Source organism: Hemibagrus wyckioides, linkage group LG10 (genome assembly GCF_019097595.1).
Source record: "Hemibagrus wyckioides isolate EC202008001 linkage group LG10, SWU_Hwy_1.0, whole genome shotgun sequence".
Lineage (NCBI taxonomy): Eukaryota > Metazoa > Chordata > Actinopteri > Siluriformes > Bagridae > Hemibagrus > Hemibagrus wyckioides.
This window is the reverse complement of record NC_080719.1, coordinates 17,473,572-17,491,332: the sequence shown is the minus strand read 5'-3', so window position 1 is coordinate 17,491,332 and position 17,761 is coordinate 17,473,572. Positions and strand designations below refer to the sequence as shown.

General features: G+C 38.8%; 2 protein-coding genes across 3 annotated transcripts in view; both read left to right on the top strand.

Annotated features, from left to right (window-relative positions):
* ano8b (anoctamin 8b) overlaps positions 1 to 9,707 on the top strand; it is a 28,880-nt gene extending 19,173 nt beyond the window's left edge. For both annotated transcript variants that reach the window (XM_058400814.1, XM_058400813.1), the window contains exons 11-17: positions 1,040 to 1,095; positions 2,377 to 2,451; positions 3,605 to 4,336; positions 4,879 to 5,070; positions 5,171 to 5,302; positions 5,410 to 5,520; positions 5,606 to 9,707. In XM_058400814.1, the coding sequence (XP_058256797.1) occupies positions 1,040 to 1,095; positions 2,377 to 2,451; positions 3,605 to 4,336; positions 4,879 to 5,070; positions 5,171 to 5,302; positions 5,410 to 5,520; positions 5,606 to 6,295 (1,988 nt within the window). In that variant the 3' untranslated portion in view covers positions 6,296 to 9,707. The remainder of the gene's footprint in view (positions 1 to 1,039; positions 1,096 to 2,376; positions 2,452 to 3,604; positions 4,337 to 4,878; positions 5,071 to 5,170; positions 5,303 to 5,409; positions 5,521 to 5,605) is intronic.
* A 625-nt stretch (positions 9,708 to 10,332) lies between these two features.
* Positions 10,333 to 15,513, top strand: dda1 (DET1 and DDB1 associated 1). Its single transcript, XM_058401732.1, has 5 exons — positions 10,333 to 10,662; positions 12,515 to 12,595; positions 12,763 to 12,814; positions 12,892 to 12,953; positions 15,265 to 15,513. The coding sequence occupies exons 1-5, from the start codon at positions 10,654 to 10,656 to the stop codon at positions 15,373 to 15,375; spliced, it is 315 nt and encodes a 104-aa protein (XP_058257715.1). The 5' UTR covers positions 10,333 to 10,653; the 3' UTR covers positions 15,376 to 15,513.
* Positions 15,514 to 17,761: the final 2,248 nt, after the last annotated feature.

Below are 17,761 nucleotides of genomic sequence, written 5' to 3'. Positions count from 1 at the left end.
TCTGCAGTGATTTTTTTATGATGTGCTGCTATTTATATTGCTTGTTACTAATGTCCTAATAATGAACAGATTAAAACAAACTTGTGTAATTGTGTATATGGTGATGTTTTCTGTGAGAAGACTATTTTCGGAATACAGTATCCAAGCTTTGTACTCAGAGGCAAAGCAATAAGTTAAGGTTTCCAGCAAGTCTACAAGACTTGTGAGGAAGCAGCTGTTTATTGCCATTATAACATAAGTGAGAACAAGATTAGGCTTGTTTCGTGGATGCTTTACTATATTAAATTGTAAATAAGTAAGAAATATGCTGTTATTCCTTAATGAATGAAAAGGAATAGCCAAACCTTCAGACTGATAGCAGACGAACTTGACTACATGTCAGTTTTTTATACAGTATATTAAATATAGCGTCATGTTCAGGGGCATAAAAATGTAAAATCGACGACTGGTGTGCAAAGATAGATTGTTTATTTAAGACACGCAAATTAATGAGTCTCTACCGTGAACTTCACATAATTTGGAAAATCCTGCATTTAGCTGATCTTCATAGGCGCTCATTGTCACAGTTGTAAACACAATGGCTTCCTTCTTCCTTGAGCTTCACGACGGCTGTGCTTGCAGGCGGACCGTTAAAAAATGTAATGCAAGTCTTCCGAAAATCCTGTAGAATAAGACCAGTCAGATTTTCTGTGCCATATACATCAGATATTCAGCCAGTGGCTTGTAGGTATCACTTATTGAGGCTGAGACTATAGAAAATTAATCAACTAACAGCATTTCACCACCCTGTCATTTATTATTTTCCAGTAATAGTACAGTACAGTACAATACAATAGTACAGTTGCATTTGACTACTTATATAATAAAGAGAACTTAAGGGAAGTGAAGCTGAATACTCATTTTCCCAGTAGGTTTCATTTACATTAATAATTATACAGTAATTACACAAATTAACATTTTAAGAGTTTGTGGAGTCTTTGCTGTATGTCTGTGTGTGTTGGAAATGTTGAATGTAAATGATTGTCTGTATTTACTACAGAGAACTACAGACTCCAGAGTGCCTATGAGAAAAATCTCATCATCAAAATGGTTCTTGTAAGTAGACTGTTTTATGTAATGTAATGATACTGATACTGATACACCATATTCAGATGTGTCTGTTGACATCAGTTGCAATAGAGGTATTTTACTGTTGTCATGTCAGAGAATCAGACATTTATTTTTCTTTACTGTAATCTGTCCAATGTATTAGGAACACCTTCAAATTCAAAAGCATTCAAATGCAAAAATTATGCAGACACAGGTCACGAGCATCAGTTAATGTTCACATCAAACATCAGAAAGAAGACATTTTGTGATCTCTGCAACTTTGATTGTGGCATGGTTGTTGGCGTTAGATGGGCTGGTTTGAGTTTTTCAGAAACTGCTGCTCTCCTGGAAGTTTCACACACAGCAGTCTCTAAAGTTTACACAGAATGGTGTGAAAGACACAAAAGAGTGAGCAACAGTTCTGTAGGTGAGAACATCTTGATGCGGTCAGAGGAAAATGGCCTGCCAGGAAGGACATACTAACTTATAGAATCACAGCGTGAGCAGAAAAGCAACTTAGCATGCACAAAACATGAACCGTTGATATATATGGGCTACAATAACAAAAGACCACATCAGGTTTCACTTCTGTCAGACAAAAATAAGAGTCTGAGGCTATCATGGGCACACTCACTGATAACAGACAACTGAAGATTAGGAAAAAACAGTCCTCAACTGTTAGTTGGGTGAAATTCCCAGGAGATCATTTCGGAAACTAACCAGTCTATCTTGCACCAGCAATCATTCCACAGCTTAAGTCACAGAAGTTTGAAGTAAACATTAACAGCAGCTCTTGACCCTGTAACTGACTGTATGTATTGCTCTGCTGTCATTTTATTGCCTGATAAAATAACTGCATAAATGTGCAGGTGTACAGCTGTTCCTAATATTGTGGATGGTGAGTGTATAATGCTGCTGTGATGCCAAAGATGTGAGTTGTAGAACCTCAGAAGTTAAGCCTCTATTGATGATTAGATAAAGAGGTCAAATCCCAGCTGTTAACGTAGGCCTTAACCCTGCTCTATGCACCAGATTCCTCACAAGCTAAGGAATATATTTTACAATATCTGTTAAGATAACTGTATGTTTAGTATATAAAATGGCAGTAAAGAATTTCTGATTGTTTTTTCCCCCAAATCTCTAAATTTGTAACAGCACAATTACAGACATTTCCATGGTCGCTGAGCTTTATCAGTTCTTGCCATTTTGAGAGTTCAGTAATTTATATAAAATGTATAGATGGAAAAATCTCTTGTATTTACAGCATTTTTAACCTCTCTCTTGCAGTTTCAGTTTGTAAATTCATATCTCAGCCTTTTCTACATTGGATTCTACCTCAAAGACATGGAGCGTCTAAAGGAGGTAAGACATATCAGTAATTCAATTCCCAGGCAAGAATGCTGTTAACATGCTACCGCACTCATATGAATATATGACTGCATTTATGACTGCTCACAGCTTTTGGACTGGTATTGCTCGGGGTGATATGTGTCTCTCATTGGGAAATCCTCCATCATGCATCTTCCCACAGCTTTCCTTCTCGGTACATGTGTCTCACTCGCTATGTTGCCATCTGTCTTTCAGTTCCTCCAAACTGTTTGCTGGAGTTCTTCCTCCTTTGGTGCAGTAACTCAGGAACAGTACGACAACTCTCCTAATAGTAGCGTATAGCAGTGGGTTGATGTTTGCTCGACTTGTCTGTCTCAAAAAAAAAAGTCTGGACTTGTGTAGCGATGGTAGACGTGATGAATGAGTAGAGCTATCATCATGTTCACGCTTACGCTGGCAAAAGAAAAAATGTGAAAACATCAGTGCTTCAGATTTCATTGTAATTTGTCACATATTGCTTTAGTTACGGAGTATTTACGTGGAGAAACGATTATAGTGCAGCATACACAATTGCTTTAGACTTTTAAGGTGTGTATGTCTGGGTAAGGTTAGATAAAATGGTCAAAACCGCCTTTAATTCTTACATTTGCAGGACGCCCTTTATCCAGAGCGACTCGCATACACCTTATTTTATACAACTTGGCTTTGCTCAAGGAGCAGCTTGGCAGTGGTAGGTTTTGAGCAATGTTAGTCCAATGTCCTAACCGCTGAGCTACCACTCCTCATCGATTCTTGATGTAATGTATAGTTATTTGAGCCATGTGAAAAACAATACAGGTGTTTTAATCCTATTCTGCTTTCCCAGATAGACGCACACCTCAGACTGTAAAATGTGATATGGTGACTCATTGAACTGTTTTCTCCTACCTAATATTTCACTTGTGCATTTTCCCAAAGCAGCAAAGCAACTGGTCAGAAGTACTTCAGTCAGAATCATTAGATTTGTATGCAGCTTCTCAATATGAAGCAATGTTTACTGTGAAATATATGTTCTTATATCGCTATAAGAAAAAATACAAGTTCTCAAACCACATAAAAAATTTCACAGCCAAGAAAATTATAATTATTTTTGTGGCGGTATTATATCATCTATTCTATTGTTTTTCATGTTGTGCCTGACTTCTAGATGCTGGCAACACTGCTGATAATCCGCCAGTTCATGCAGAATTTGAAGGAAGTGCTGCAGCCGTACTTGTACGAGCGCCACCGCCTGGGAGAGCTGACTTTGCGTGCTGTGTGGGACCTGCTAGTATCAGCATTAATAAAGTATGGACGTCTAGCAGTTGGAAGGGCGCATATGTCTCCCAGCAAACCCAGCATCCCTGGGCAGGGCCTGCAGGGAAACCAACAGGGGGTTCTGGGCCAGCAAGAGCGCCATGAGCGCAAGTGTCTGAACGGAGGATGCGGTGTCCCAGATGAGGAGCCCGAGGAAGACGCTGGAGCCAGGAACAGTTCAGAGGAGACAGAGGAGGAGAACACCATTGATTGTGGCCTCAAACTGCGCAAAGTCAGCTTCATCGAGAAGGTAGAGCGCAAGTCTATTGGTTGTGTCAGTCCAATAGAGGATAGCTTCCTCGAGGAGGGGAGCCCCACCATGGTGGAGAAGGGCATGGATCCTGCTTTGGTCTTCGAGATGTGTGACGATGACGATGATAGTGTCATCTCAGAGACAAAGGAGCAGGTCGGAGAGTCAGCTGGGCCTGAGAGCAGTGTGCCACCGAAGCTGCGGAAGAGAGGCCGGAGTTTGGAGAGGGCCGACAGTAAGAGCAGGAGAGAGTCATGGATGGATCCCCCTGAGGAACAGGAGACCACGACACTCACCCAAGCTGAAATCGAGAGCTGCATGCAAACATATGAGGTAAATTGCCGAGATAAAGAGAATGGTTATGTCTTGTGGAATTGTCTTGTGTGTTGAATTTATGGCACTGATTTAATCATTACAGTAGTGTAATAATGTACATGCATGCAAAAATATATATTAAAAATGCATAACACAACATAAAAAAAAAGGCTACTAGACAATAAACAATGCACCATGATAATGTACTGTTCTGTGCCAATGTACTAAATCTGGTAATCCACAACACAATAAAGTAAATATTATTATTTCATAGTAAGAAATATTTCATGTCTTCATATTTCATATTTTATTTCAAGAATCATAATTAATATACAGTAAAAAGAAAATCAAAGAGCAATTGCAAAATTCAAGTCCAAAGTCCAATTAATTTCTCTAAATTGTGAAGAATTGTGTGTAATATACATTCTGTATCTTTTATCAGAGGCGTATGTACATTAACGTATTATGCAATATTGATTTGCATATAACATCTCAGGTAGCTTCCATGTGTTTGGTGTGAGTATAAGAAAAATAATCTGATCAGATAAACTCTCTTACAGGACACATTTCAGGATTACCAGGAAATGTTTATTCAGTTTGGCTATGTGGTGCTCTTTTCCTCGGCCTTCCCACTGGCAGCCATGTGTGCCCTCATTAACAATATCATCGAGATCCGCAGTGATGCCTTTAAGCTCTGCACAAGCCTCCAGAGGCCATTTGGCATGAGAGTTGAAAGCATTGGACAGTGGCAGGTTAGAACGACATCACCATCTACCAAATACATGAGCTCTATAAATGATCTTTTAAAGACTGTTGAAAGATGATGGCATGACTGTATCTTTTGTCGCACAGACACTGATGGAGGCTATGGGTCTGATAGCAATCATTGTGAACTGTTATTTGATCGGTCAGTGTGGGCAGCTACAGAGGCTCTTCCCTTGGCTGAGTCCTGAGATGGCCATCATCTCAATCGTGATTTTAGAGGTACACTCACTCACCACACATAGACATGCTGAACTCTTTTGTTGTATTCTCCAGTAGTTTATGTTATGACATACCTGTTACTAAAATATATTTTCTTCGCCTTGTAGCACTTTGCTGTCTTACTGAAATATGTCATTCATGTGGCAATCCCTGACATCCCCAGCTGGGTAAGAGAAGAAATGGCCAAACTGGAGTTTCAGCGCAGGGAGGCATTCAAGGTAGATCTCATTCATTAGCAGGCTTTAAAAGTATTTTTCATTTCTCCTGCTGGTGTGTAATGCGTGTGTGCTTGGATCTTGCCAGAAGCACGAGCGCCAAGCACAGCAGCACTTCCAGCAACAGCAGAGGAGAAAAAGAGAAGAGGAAGAACGGCAAAGGCAAGCTGAGTACCAGGCCCGGCGTGAGCGAGACGACGGACGGTCTGATGCATCTGGAAGCGACCACCATCATGAAAAGAGCCAAGGAGGCAAATCCAGATCGGGCGGAGGTGCTGGAGGATCTGTAAGCGACAAACCGAAGAGACCCAGCTCACTACTGGCCAACAATAATGTAATGAAACTGAAACAAATCATCCCTCTGCAAAGTAAGTTTTCATCCGGCACAGCCCGTTCACCACAGTCACCAACGGGGAGCGAACCGAAGCTCCCGGGCTTCCTTAGCTTCAAGTTCCTCAAGTCTCCAGAAAACAAAAAGGAAGCGGCAGCAGCTTCAGTTTCGGCCAATACCAGCATGGCTGCACTCGGACAGGAGAGATCACAGTCCCCCAGCAAGTCCTTCAATCCTGGGAAACTGTTTAATTTTGGCAAATCGGATGGTGGGGCATGTATGAATGGGGCTCAACTCACAAAACCAGGGGAGGGGGTGCAGCCAATGGAGAAACCGCTGACAAAGTCTGATCTCAATGATGTGTTAGACGAGATCCCATCAACAGGGGAAGAGGAACAGGAGAATGGACACTCATTAGACTCTGAATCCTCAGTCCCTAAAATCTAAATCCAATAAAAAAAACACCTACTGTAGAAAAATGACTAACAAACGGATACAGAAGGTCCTCTCAGTGCCCTTAAGCACAGTGAAAGACTGAGCCTTTTTTTGCTGAGGAACATAGGCTTTTCAAAGATGACTCCCCCTACATACACACACAATGCCTTTTGTCTACAATACATACAGGAATGCATGAGCAGCATTTCTAATGCGTTTTGAAAATGATATTCCTGAAAGAATAGTACAGTTTATCAAGTTATCATGGTCTGAAAATTGTAAGCATTTTAAGCACCCTTCGTAGTGTTTAAAAATATTTTACCATCAGTTTTATATCATACAGTAAGACCTTCAAAAAAAAAAGAAAAAGAAAAACACCACAGATTTATAATCTGAACATTCAGTTTGACCTGTGAGTGTTTTTATTCCTGAAATTTTTTTATACTTAAAGCAGCTGGTTTAGTTTAGCAATTGCAGCAGTATTTCATGAATAAGGAGGTGCTGTAAACCTGCAAGTGATAGAAATTCCTGCATCACTAGAACATGTAGAATCAAATTGAAGAAAATGCAATATCTTTGTTCTGACTGACAGATACACAGGTTTGTGAAGAACAGGAGTCTGGAGTCATTCTGATGGTTTGTAGGACTGCATAAAAACTTGAGGCAAGTGTGGCAAGGGCAAACTGTGAACGCGAGAGTATAGTGTATGGATGGATAAAGGAAGTGTGGTGGCTTTTTCAAAATACAGTCTCTTATTGCTGAAGTGCAGATAGCCGCTTAAACAGGCTTTCCCCTCCTTTGTTAGTATACCCTAAAAACATAGAAAATGCTGGCGATCAAGACTATCATGGTACTAAAATCAAAAAAAAAAATTGTGTACGAGTCCTCCTGTGCATCTTTAATATAATTAACCTAGACGATAGGATTTGACCTCAACATTCACTTTTTTCAGTTCTTACACTGGTTTTTGATTTGTGGAGAAGACATTCCCTTGATTTGCTACTCAAAAGCCTGCTGGACCATCGTAACAAAAAAAAATAAATACAGGCAAAGGGGATTCTGGGAGGAAGTGTAGTAATGCGTAGCATTTCCATTTCCACAGTTCATACTAGTTGCAGCCTCAGAGAACATTTTGCACTAAATCCTACTGCTGGTGGGAGGGAAAGACTTTGCTAAGAATAGGAGAACACCAGCTTGCCTCATAATGTATGCAAATGCTTAATTATTGTTTTCATTGCAATGCACTACAGAAGCATTATTAACCCATCTGGTTTCTGAACATCTCGGTGCTTTATCTAACTTGGTCTAACCTGTTTATTTGCCTCTTCATTCCTACCTTGTTTATTTTGATAATTCTGATTTCATTACTTGCCAAAGTTAAACTACCAGAAACACTTTTGTGCATTGTGATATCATTTCCTTGTAAAGCCATAACTGCTTGGAATATTTTACCAGAAGATGCGTTTCGTTTGCAAAAATATCCTTGCAGCTCTGATGATTATTTGAAGGAAGGTGGAAGAAAGCAGCGTTTCATTGCCGGACATAGAAAGTGGAAATGGAGATTGGACACAGAAGGTGGATACAGATCCATTAATTCAGTATCAGTTCGTTTTTGTATTCGCATTAATACCATTAGCTTTAAAATGTAGCCTATAGTTGGATTTCAGCAATCTGCTCATTGGCTGAACTGCAAATGAATTAAAATAACTGAAACGGAATTGATCCCAATCTGGAAAGGCAAGCAATTTGCACAGTATTATTTTTTTTATGTTCATGTTTTACTAGCATTACCCAAAATCCAAGATGAACAAAAGACAATGTGAGAGGAATGATAAGCCAGTAATTAAACAATGGTCTTGAGATGCCCCACAGTGTATTTGAACTAAAGCAATTCTGTTAAATATCAGTGAAGTACTTGATTTGATTCCATAATATTATAGTAATGTGGTAGGTAACAGGAACTATGCACTTATTTCCTTATTTCGTTGACAGAGTTGGCTCAAATAACTGTTGCAATAATATGTCAGCCTGAACAATAATCCTTATTCATCCAGATCTGAGGTTTTACGTCCTGAATGTCGAATAATGTCAAAAAGTAGAATCTTAACAAGACATTGTGACTGGTCATATGCGATGTTAACTTTTATGTTTAATGTTGTTCAAACAAACCAACTGTTAGCCCTATCCAAACCTTTGAATTAGTTCTGTGCTTCCATTGGGTCTTAAATAGAAATTGTACATATTTAAGAGACTTCTTGTGTTATGAATAAGTCATACCCCTAAACTCACAAACGCACAATTCAAAATGGTAGATTACGTTTTTTCTAATATTCCATCTGTGCTCTAGTATAATACAAAATTACATGTTAGTCACCTATTAATGACAAAGCTATTCCCTATTAACTGTCTTTTATATATGTAGCTATTTATATTTAATATTGAAAGGCAGTTGTGATGCTTCTTTGCCAGTATCTAATGCTATAAGAAGTGTGTTTTAAAACAAATAATAACACTTGAAAAAGATCCATTAAAAATAGATCATAATCAACTGCATATTTGAAACTATTCAAATAAAAAGGTGTTATTAAGCATCAAATTATAATTCTCAAATTTATCATGTGGAAAATATTGCGAATTTGGATCTTAAGACAAAGAAACCTCTGGAGTATTAGCGCAACACATGTAATATTTCTGGACCAGGTAGATATAACTGTGGTTTAAAATAGATTTTCATTTCAATTTCATTATTTATTAATAACAATATTTCCTTGACAGAAAAAGTCTCTTATTCCATTGTGCAGAAAGAATTTACTCTGTGCAGAGAGAACGCTGCCTGATGTGGCTTACACTGAGGCACGATGTCTGTGTTCGACAAATATAAAACAGTAAGCTATAATTCATACCCTATTACCTTGAGTGTTACTCTGTATTTAGGCAAAGGCGCTGAGTTTTATGTCTTACTTTAACTGGAGAGCAACATGGATGCTGCAAGGTTTCTGTCATATCTGTCCAGCAGTTATTGTCATCACCAGTGAGCGTTATTTAATAAGATCAGACATTTATTTTTTACTAATCTATAAGAATACCTTATATGTGACTTAGGAACCGTGGTTTATGTTCGACCCTACTGTGAATAATTAATGGGCTATTGATTTATACTCTGAAGAAATTGCCACTCAGAAGCGGAAATGTGCGGTTACAGACAGTGGAAAAAAACGAGAGCCTAGTAGTACTCAAGTGTGTAGAATTCCTTCTCTGAAGGCAACCTCACAAACTAACATGCTCTTCCAATACACCACTGTAAAGTTTCTTTCATTTTCAAAGAAAATGTTCATAGCAAATGGTCTTATTTATTTCTGTTGATTTATTTTTGTCATATTTTTGTAAGACCTGAAATGGAATAATAAACAGTTTTAAATTTACAGTTTGCCTGTCTGGTTCTGAGTTGTTTTAACTGACAGTGATGTTCATGATACTGATGTCACGGCTTAATAATAAGAAAGTGTAACAATTCAATTTATATGTTTAACCTTTTAACAGTGAACACAAATATATCAGTTTATCCCTAAATTAATGATATGATATTCTATATTGAGATTTACTAGTTTCTATTTTTAAACCCACAACATTAACCCTAACTGTAAACTATTCAAATCTAAAATGATTTGCTCATTAATCATTTTTTTTAATTATATATTTTTAATAGTTTTTTTTTGTAAACTATTGCTCATTAACAATGTTTTTAACTGCAAATTGCTGTAGTATAGGTGGAATAAAACAACCTGTCCTTACATAACAGCCGCGGCTCGGAAAGTAGTTCCGGCAGTAACATGACCAATAGGTTCATATAAATGTTGTTTTAATATATTTTTTTTTATAGTAACAGCTCATACACAGCATCATGGACTCAAACCTGTACCTAATATAATCTAATTAATAATAAACGCATTTTTAAAAAAATGCGCTGTGTAATGATTATGAATTAATCACAAAACATCTGGCGATTTTTGGTGCCTTCCCCTGAAAAAAGCCGGCACCAATGGGTATATTTCCTAAACCTGGCAACCCTCCCTCCGTTAGGCGCAGTCCATCGGCTAGTCACACGTACATGTAATGTTTCTTGTTAGACTTGTTTTCTCAAAGTGTGGATTTTGTACTGCTACTTTGCTGTGAGTTTGACAGACAGAGCAGAAAAACTCGATCTATCTGAGTGCTAGCCGGCTGGTCATTTGTCGGCATAGAATTAGTTTGGCCCTGTGGTTATTTGAGCTAGCTACATAAGCTAGCCGTGTAATCCTGTTTTGCTAGCATAGCGGCTAGTGCTGGTGGCTTCCAAGGCAGCACTCTTGGATCTAAATCACAATATCACAATGGACAAAGTAAGTGAATGGATATTATGTAGTGTTTTATTTTTGTTTTATCATAACATACATTCTAACTGATCTTGAGCTGTAGTCTAGAGCTACGTGATATCGCTAGCTAGCTAGGTACTTGGGTCAGCCGTTTTTGTGTACCATGTTGTTGATCAGCTACAAATCGACCCTACATCACGTGGAGCAGTTCATATGTTTATGGCAAATAATTCTAATATATTATCAATTACTGTCGACACTTTACTAGCAGGTTGTTTACGTTGTTAGCAGTGTAACCGGTAACCTAGTAGCTAAGCCAGCTGCTATCTTTCTGTCAAGTTGGACTCATTCTGGCTTCTCTTCTTACGTCCGTGTTTATATGTCTAGCAGGTCAGCAAGACGATAGTTTTTAGTCATATATTAGCTCAACATAATACACTGATATTGTTAACACATTGCTCCTTAACTTTCGTGTAACTATTAACCAGGTTTGGTTATAAGGTGACACAAGTTCACACTATCGCCAGAGTTAGCTCTCAGTTGTGATCAGCTCAGTATCTGGACTGGAAAACGCCCAGGCTTGCTCCAAAACGCTCAAACCACTGACCTTAACCCAAAACCAGAGAGAGTGTATTCTAAAAGATACACTCCTGTTTACATTAGCTGTCACTTTCTAGTCTGTTGTTTATGTTTGCCTCTCGTTTTTGCATTTTGTAAATAACCAGTAGGTGAATCTGAGTTATATTTGTGACATAAATGTATGGCTTTACAGCACTGATGAATAATGTTTGGATGTGGCTTTCTCTGCTGCAGTGTTTCAGAGCTTTATATATCTGTCACTTAGTGTTATGGACATCAGGCTGATAATATTTATGTGGGGGGAAAAAATAAAGAACAGACCATTTAGAAATTATATGTTTAAAGTGTCATCCATTTAGCTGTAGTCCTACTATTCAATATTCCTACTAATGACCTTGCAACATCCTGTCACTGGGTCCATCGTTGAAGGTCAACCACGGCTCAAATATATACCGATCAGGCATAACATTATGAGCACTGAGAGGTGAGAACACTGATTATCTCCTCATCATGGCACCTGTTAGTGGGTGGGATATATTAGGCAGCAAGTGAACATTTTGTCCTCAAAGTTGATGTGTTAGAAACAGGAAAAATGGTCAAGCGTAAGGATTTGAGCGAGTTTGACGAAAGGACAAATTGTGATGGCTAGACCACTGGATCAGAGCATCTCCAAAACTGCAGCTCTTGTGGGGTGTTCCCAGTCTGCAGTGGTCAGTTTCTATCAAAAGTGTTCCAAGGAAGGAACAGTGGTGAACCAGCGACAGAGAGATGGGTGGCCAAGTCGCCTTGATGCACGTGGGGAGTGAAGGCTGGGGCTGGGGACGAGCTACTCTTGCTCAAATTGCTGAAGAAGTTAATGCTGGTTCTGATAGAAAAGTGTCAGAATACACAGTGCATGACAGGTCAGGGCTGCAACACCAGTATTAGACAGGTGGTCGTAATGTTATACCTGGTTGGGGTATATGGCATAACTACAAAAAACACATGGCATCTCCTCAGCCACAATATCAACCTCATTAAATTCAACTGGTTTATGTAAATCTGGCAATGAGAAATCCTCTCTGTTTTATGCAAAGCTATTCTCAAATGTGTTTAATATCAGAGAGAGGTGTGGTATATCTTGACTGATGTTGGCTGTCGACTATGTAAATCAGTCGAGCCCTTCAATTCTTTCTTTTCTGCCTCTCAGGTCAGACTAAGGAAAATATGTGTTCTTTTTCTCAAATTCATATTAGGCCCTCACATGTTGAATTTCTGAATGTAAACTTTTTTCTACATTTAACAATTCTGTTATTCCCAGGCGGATTTCCTGAAAGGTCTCCCGGTCTACAACAAGAGCAACTTCAGTAGATTCCATGCAGACTCTGTGTGCAAAGCATCGGTAATCTTTTTAACCGTTTTGAAATGTGAAATTCCCGCTGTGGTACTGTGAATATCACACTTTGACAGATGGTGTGGTTTCGGTCATCTCAGTTTGCAGTACAATAGTGTACTCAGTTTGCTCGCAATAGTGTGTTGCATTAAATAAGTGTTTATGATCTGTTACAGAATAGAAGACCATCAGTTTATCTGCCAACACGGGAATATCCATCAGAGCAGAGTAAGTGTTCATATGATCGGCTATGGCGTATGTGGAGGAAAAACATGCATCGATAACTCTGTGTCCTCTCTCTACAGTTATTGTCACAGAGAAAACAAATATTCTTTTGCGCTACCTCCATCAACAGTGGGACAAAAAGGTATGTGCATCTTAGCGTGTTTGTTTACATACTGAAATTTTACTTTAGCAGGTAGCATCCGTGTATATAAGCCACCATGATTGCAAGCTGATCCTCGCACATTGGAAAAACAGCAGCAATGTCAGATATTCATCGGCCACTAAGTATGAACAAGAAACAGCTCCGCAATCAGCTCCTCAAACGTGCTAAATGAAGATAATGTGGAGAGTAATAGCTATTTCTTTATTACTGATATGTTAGCAGTCCTCTTTCCCACACAGTGCTGAAGCTCTGATTTTAATGTTCACTCCATCAGCAGTTGCTGTAGGTGTTAATGTTATTTTGTTATGAAACAAGCAGAATGTTGTTACTTTTGCACAGCGTTATGCAACACACAATATTATGCCCCTCAGTGTAATTAGCCCTCTGATATTTGTCACCTCTTTAATTTAACAAAGTAATCACAGCATTATTGTTATGAAATTCAGCAAGATAAACATGTAAAAGCCCATTTCAGGGTTTTCTGTTTGCAGCCAGCAGTGTGACTCCACAAATCTATATTTATAAATAAGTAATAAAAGGGTTCACATCCGAGTAAAAAGCAGTCACCGTGATGCAGAAATGTGAAATGCAATCCACAAATGGTATTACATTTTATTAGTGGCATGCAGAAAACCACAAAGGAAAAGCAAATATATACACATTCACTGGACACTTTATTAGGAACCGTGTACTAATACTGGGTAGAGCCTTCCGCTGCTCTCAAATCAGCTACAATTCTTCATGGCTTGGATGTTGGAAACATTCATTTGAGATTCTGGTCCATGTTGACTTGATTTTTGTGCTGTGAATCTTTCATTCTCCCACATCCCTATTGGAGTCAGAACCTGTGACTGGGAAGACCTCTGAAGGACACCGAAGTCATTTGTCATGTTCATGAAACCAGTTAGAGACTACTTTTGCTTTGCAACATGGTGCATGATCATGCTGGAAGTAGCAATTAGAAGACGGTAAATTGTGTCCATGACGGGATGCACATGGTCAGCAACAATACTCAAAGACACTGTGGCATTCAAGGCATGACTGACTGGTATTAAACGACCTGTATTAGACTGTTGAAACAAAGCAGGTTGGGTCCATGAATTCATGCTGCTGGTGCCAAATTCTGACCATAGCACCTGTGTGCCTCAGCAGAAATCCAGATTCATCAGCCCACGCTCCTCTTTTTTAGTCTTCAACTGTACAGTTTTGGTGAGCCTGTGCTTTCCTCAGCTTTCTGTTTTTGGATGACAGAAGAGGAACCTGATGTGGTCTTCTTCTGTTGTAGCTCATGCACCTCAAGGTTCAACACACTGCATTCTGAGATGCTATTCTGATCTCCACAATTGTACAGAGCAGTTCTTTGTGTCTTTTTCTGTCACCTTGACCCAGTCTGGTCATTCTCTGTCAGCAGAACTGACACTCATTGGGTGATTTTCTTTACTGCACAATTCTGAGTCAACTCTACAGTCTGTGTTTGTGAAAATCCCAGGAAATCTTACACTTTTCCCCACTCTGATGGTTGATATAGTCATATGAACACTTATGATGTTTAATTAGTAATTCTGAAAAGCTTGATGATTTAGATTGATTGCAATGAATCCAGAAAGAAGGTGGGAAATGAGTCTGTAAGAAGCTTCAGGTATTCCCTTTACACGGGTGGTGAAGTACCCTCAACAATAATGGCTGAGGTCCAGGACACAGTCAGATCCTTTTCCTCTTCATCTGAACACAGCTCCCTCTCCTGGATGAAAATGTGTTTGAAAGTGGTGTCTGGTAAAATGCAGTTGCTCTTGTTCTTTCTTTTTTCTGTTTTTTTTTTTTTTTTTGATACGCATTCCCCCAGAAGAGATCAAGAAGTGTCTAAGTAATGCGAGGAAGGTTTTATTTTTCAGCATGGCTCATTTTCTGCTTGTCACTAATGAAAAGAAATCGCATTTATTGTATCGTGTTTCACGTTTTTGCACCACATGTTGATTTAGCAATAAATCTGAAAGCTGTGTTGACACCTCAGCTCTGTAGGGCAATTCTGCATATTTAGAAGGAAAATGAAGAGTTTTCTCAGGTTTTTTTTTTTTTTTGCCTAATGGATCAGGCTTTTTAAAGGGGTTCAAGTTGGAATTTTTTTGTTGAAAGGTAAACTATGTAGAATTATACCAGGCTCCTTCAGAGAGAACCTTTAGTGTGATGGATTCAGTATTTTTGGCATAATGGAATCGAATGATGTAATGCTAATTACATGACAATTAATTATAAGGAACCTTTATATGTTATAAATTGTGTTTGTGTGCAGAACGCCGCCAAGAAGCGGGAACGGGAGCAAGAGCAGGGAGAAGGAGGCAGTCCCGCACCATCACGCAAAATCGCACGGACCGACAGTCAGGAAATGAACGAAGACTCCTAAACTGGATTGTTACCAAAACAGCACAGGGACAGGCACAAAAAATGACAGCCTTTTCAGAATAATACATGGTCTACATTTCTTGTAGACACCTGCACATGAGACTGGCTTTAAAAATGAAAAAGAAAAGTGAGACCTTTTTATGGTGTGTGTGTTTTGTTTTGTTTTGTTTTTTAATTCAGCGCTTCCTGTCAAACTGTCCTAATGTGCATCCTTACAGCCTGGTGATAAACACTTAGGGTCGCTATTAGCTTCCACTGCCAGAATCTGTGGACCTGGTGCACTGAAATTTGCTCAGGTAGGGTAGGGCGACTTGAGTGCTGGCACGAAGAGACATCAGTCTTCAACTTGCAGGAATTTGGCAGTGTGCGGCAAACTTAGACTGCATCACACAGTGTTGTGCGTGTGTGTGCAAATTTTAAGTCCAGTTTAAGAATCATTCCCACTAGCTCAGCTGTGGATTTTTTTTTTCCTGTACTGAGAGGCAGTTAGTTCATAGAAATGTGAAAATCAATTTTTCTTTTTTTTTCTTTTTTTTCGGACAAATTTAGATGTAGGAGTACTGGTGTAAGTGATGTGGTATCTCCCTAGCGTGTGCCTAATTGTGCATGAATGCACTGTTAAGATTTTGATCTTTCACATGTCTTGGAAATTGTTTCAGTGATACTGTCTTGGATATGTTAAATTACTCGCCAAGAATTCAACCAAATTTCATACTTAAAGGTGTAAATGAGGGTGAGGCCAAATAGCTAATGTCATCCATCCAGTTAGGCCCTTTGTAGATTCTCAGGCAATTGGATTTTTCCATCCGGTGTTTCACTGAAAATATGATAGGAAGCCCTCTATGTGCTTGACCAGTTCAGGTATTTTGCCCTGCACATTATGGTTGTACTTAGATGAGAGTAAAGATGGTTTGTTATATGTTGGAGTTCAGTGCCATGCTTTGGTTTTTTTGCTTGGTCTTCAAGCACTAATCAGAGTTACAGTACTACTTTTTATCTGCTTGAATAAACATGAATGGAAAAAAGATATGTTTGTAGTAATGCAAGAGGTAACATCTGTTAAAAGAGGTTTCTGCATGTGTCCCTCTCATGTTTTTAATTAGAATATATCCCGTTCATGGTGTTTAGACCACTGGCTAAATGCAATGTCAGGAAAGACTAAGGTGTCAGTAGTTTCTCTTTAAATGTTCTTTTTCCCTCTTTACTGCAAAGTTCTGTTGTGTGTTTGTTGTATTATTAAAAGATTGCAATGCAGAACAAGCCAATAGTGTTGGCTAAACCATGTGTAATAAACTCTAGTAGTGCTAGAGTACTTGGGTTTGGCAAGAGAAGCATCTCATTACACTATGTAACACGATTTTTGTTCCTGGGTAGTGAATGACATTTTCCAATTACTCTTTATGGAAAATGATTTTAAAAAATAGCCATTAAGCCCCTTGAAGTTTGGGTTTGGGCTTTTAAGAGAACAAAAACCTCAAAATTAGCCCATTTTACTAAAAAAAAACTGCCCAAAACTAACCCAAACTTTCATGGCTAAGATGGGTTTTTTCTCTTTATTTGGGTTACAAAGATTGGGGAAATTTTTTTTTATTTTTACATAGACTATTATTTTACTACATTTTGATAACACATTTTTACATGTAACTGACTGTTACAGATATATACTGACAATAACATAACTGACATACCCATATATTCAATTCAGTTTATTTGTATAGCGCTTTTAACAATGGACATTCTCTCAAAGCAGCTTTACAGAAGTATAGAAACAGAGAAGAGAATAAAATTATAAAGTTTAAGTTAAATAACTATTTTATCCCTAATGAGTAAGCCAGTGAGGTCTCTAATGAGGAGACGGTGGCAAGGAAAACTCCCTGAGATGATGTGAGGAAGAAACCTTGAGAGGAACCAGGCTCAGAAGGGTGATCCCTCATTTGGGTGAGACTGGACAGAAATAATGTCCTTTCTACAACAGCAACCAAGGAACTATTAGGTCAGTGTAGTTTCTGAGTTCATTATAGACACTAATTCCTTGCTGTCACAAGCTGACAGATGTAACGGCAGTTCTGTGACGGTGTGATAGTCTCCAAGTGGCTCTGTCCACAGCAGTCCCCTTGTCACAGGCTGTCCACACAGATCTATCTACAGCATCAGTGAGCACCACCAAGCAACAAGACTCCAACCGGGGTAGAGCGTCTGGATGGATCAGGCAGGTCCGAAAAGAAGAAGTGGTCACGCTGGGATCTCGGGAGTGGGATGTATAGCTCGACAGAGAGAGGGAGAGATTGTGATCGTGTAATGTTTAAAGAAATGCTTCAGTTAAACAAAAAGGTTTTGGTATCATTAATGTTTGTTGTTTACACTACATTTTTCATTTGGCAGACGAT

Coding starts and splice junctions, on each gene's coding strand:
- dda1 (XM_058401732.1), top strand. Junction 12,596..12,762: donor ACTCTGTGTGCAAAGCATCG/GTAATCTTTTTA, acceptor GATCTGTTACAG/AATAGAAGACCATCAGTTTA. Junction 12,954..15,264: donor ATCAACAGTGGGACAAAAAG/GTATGTGCATCT, acceptor GTTTGTGTGCAG/AACGCCGCCAAGAAGCGGGA.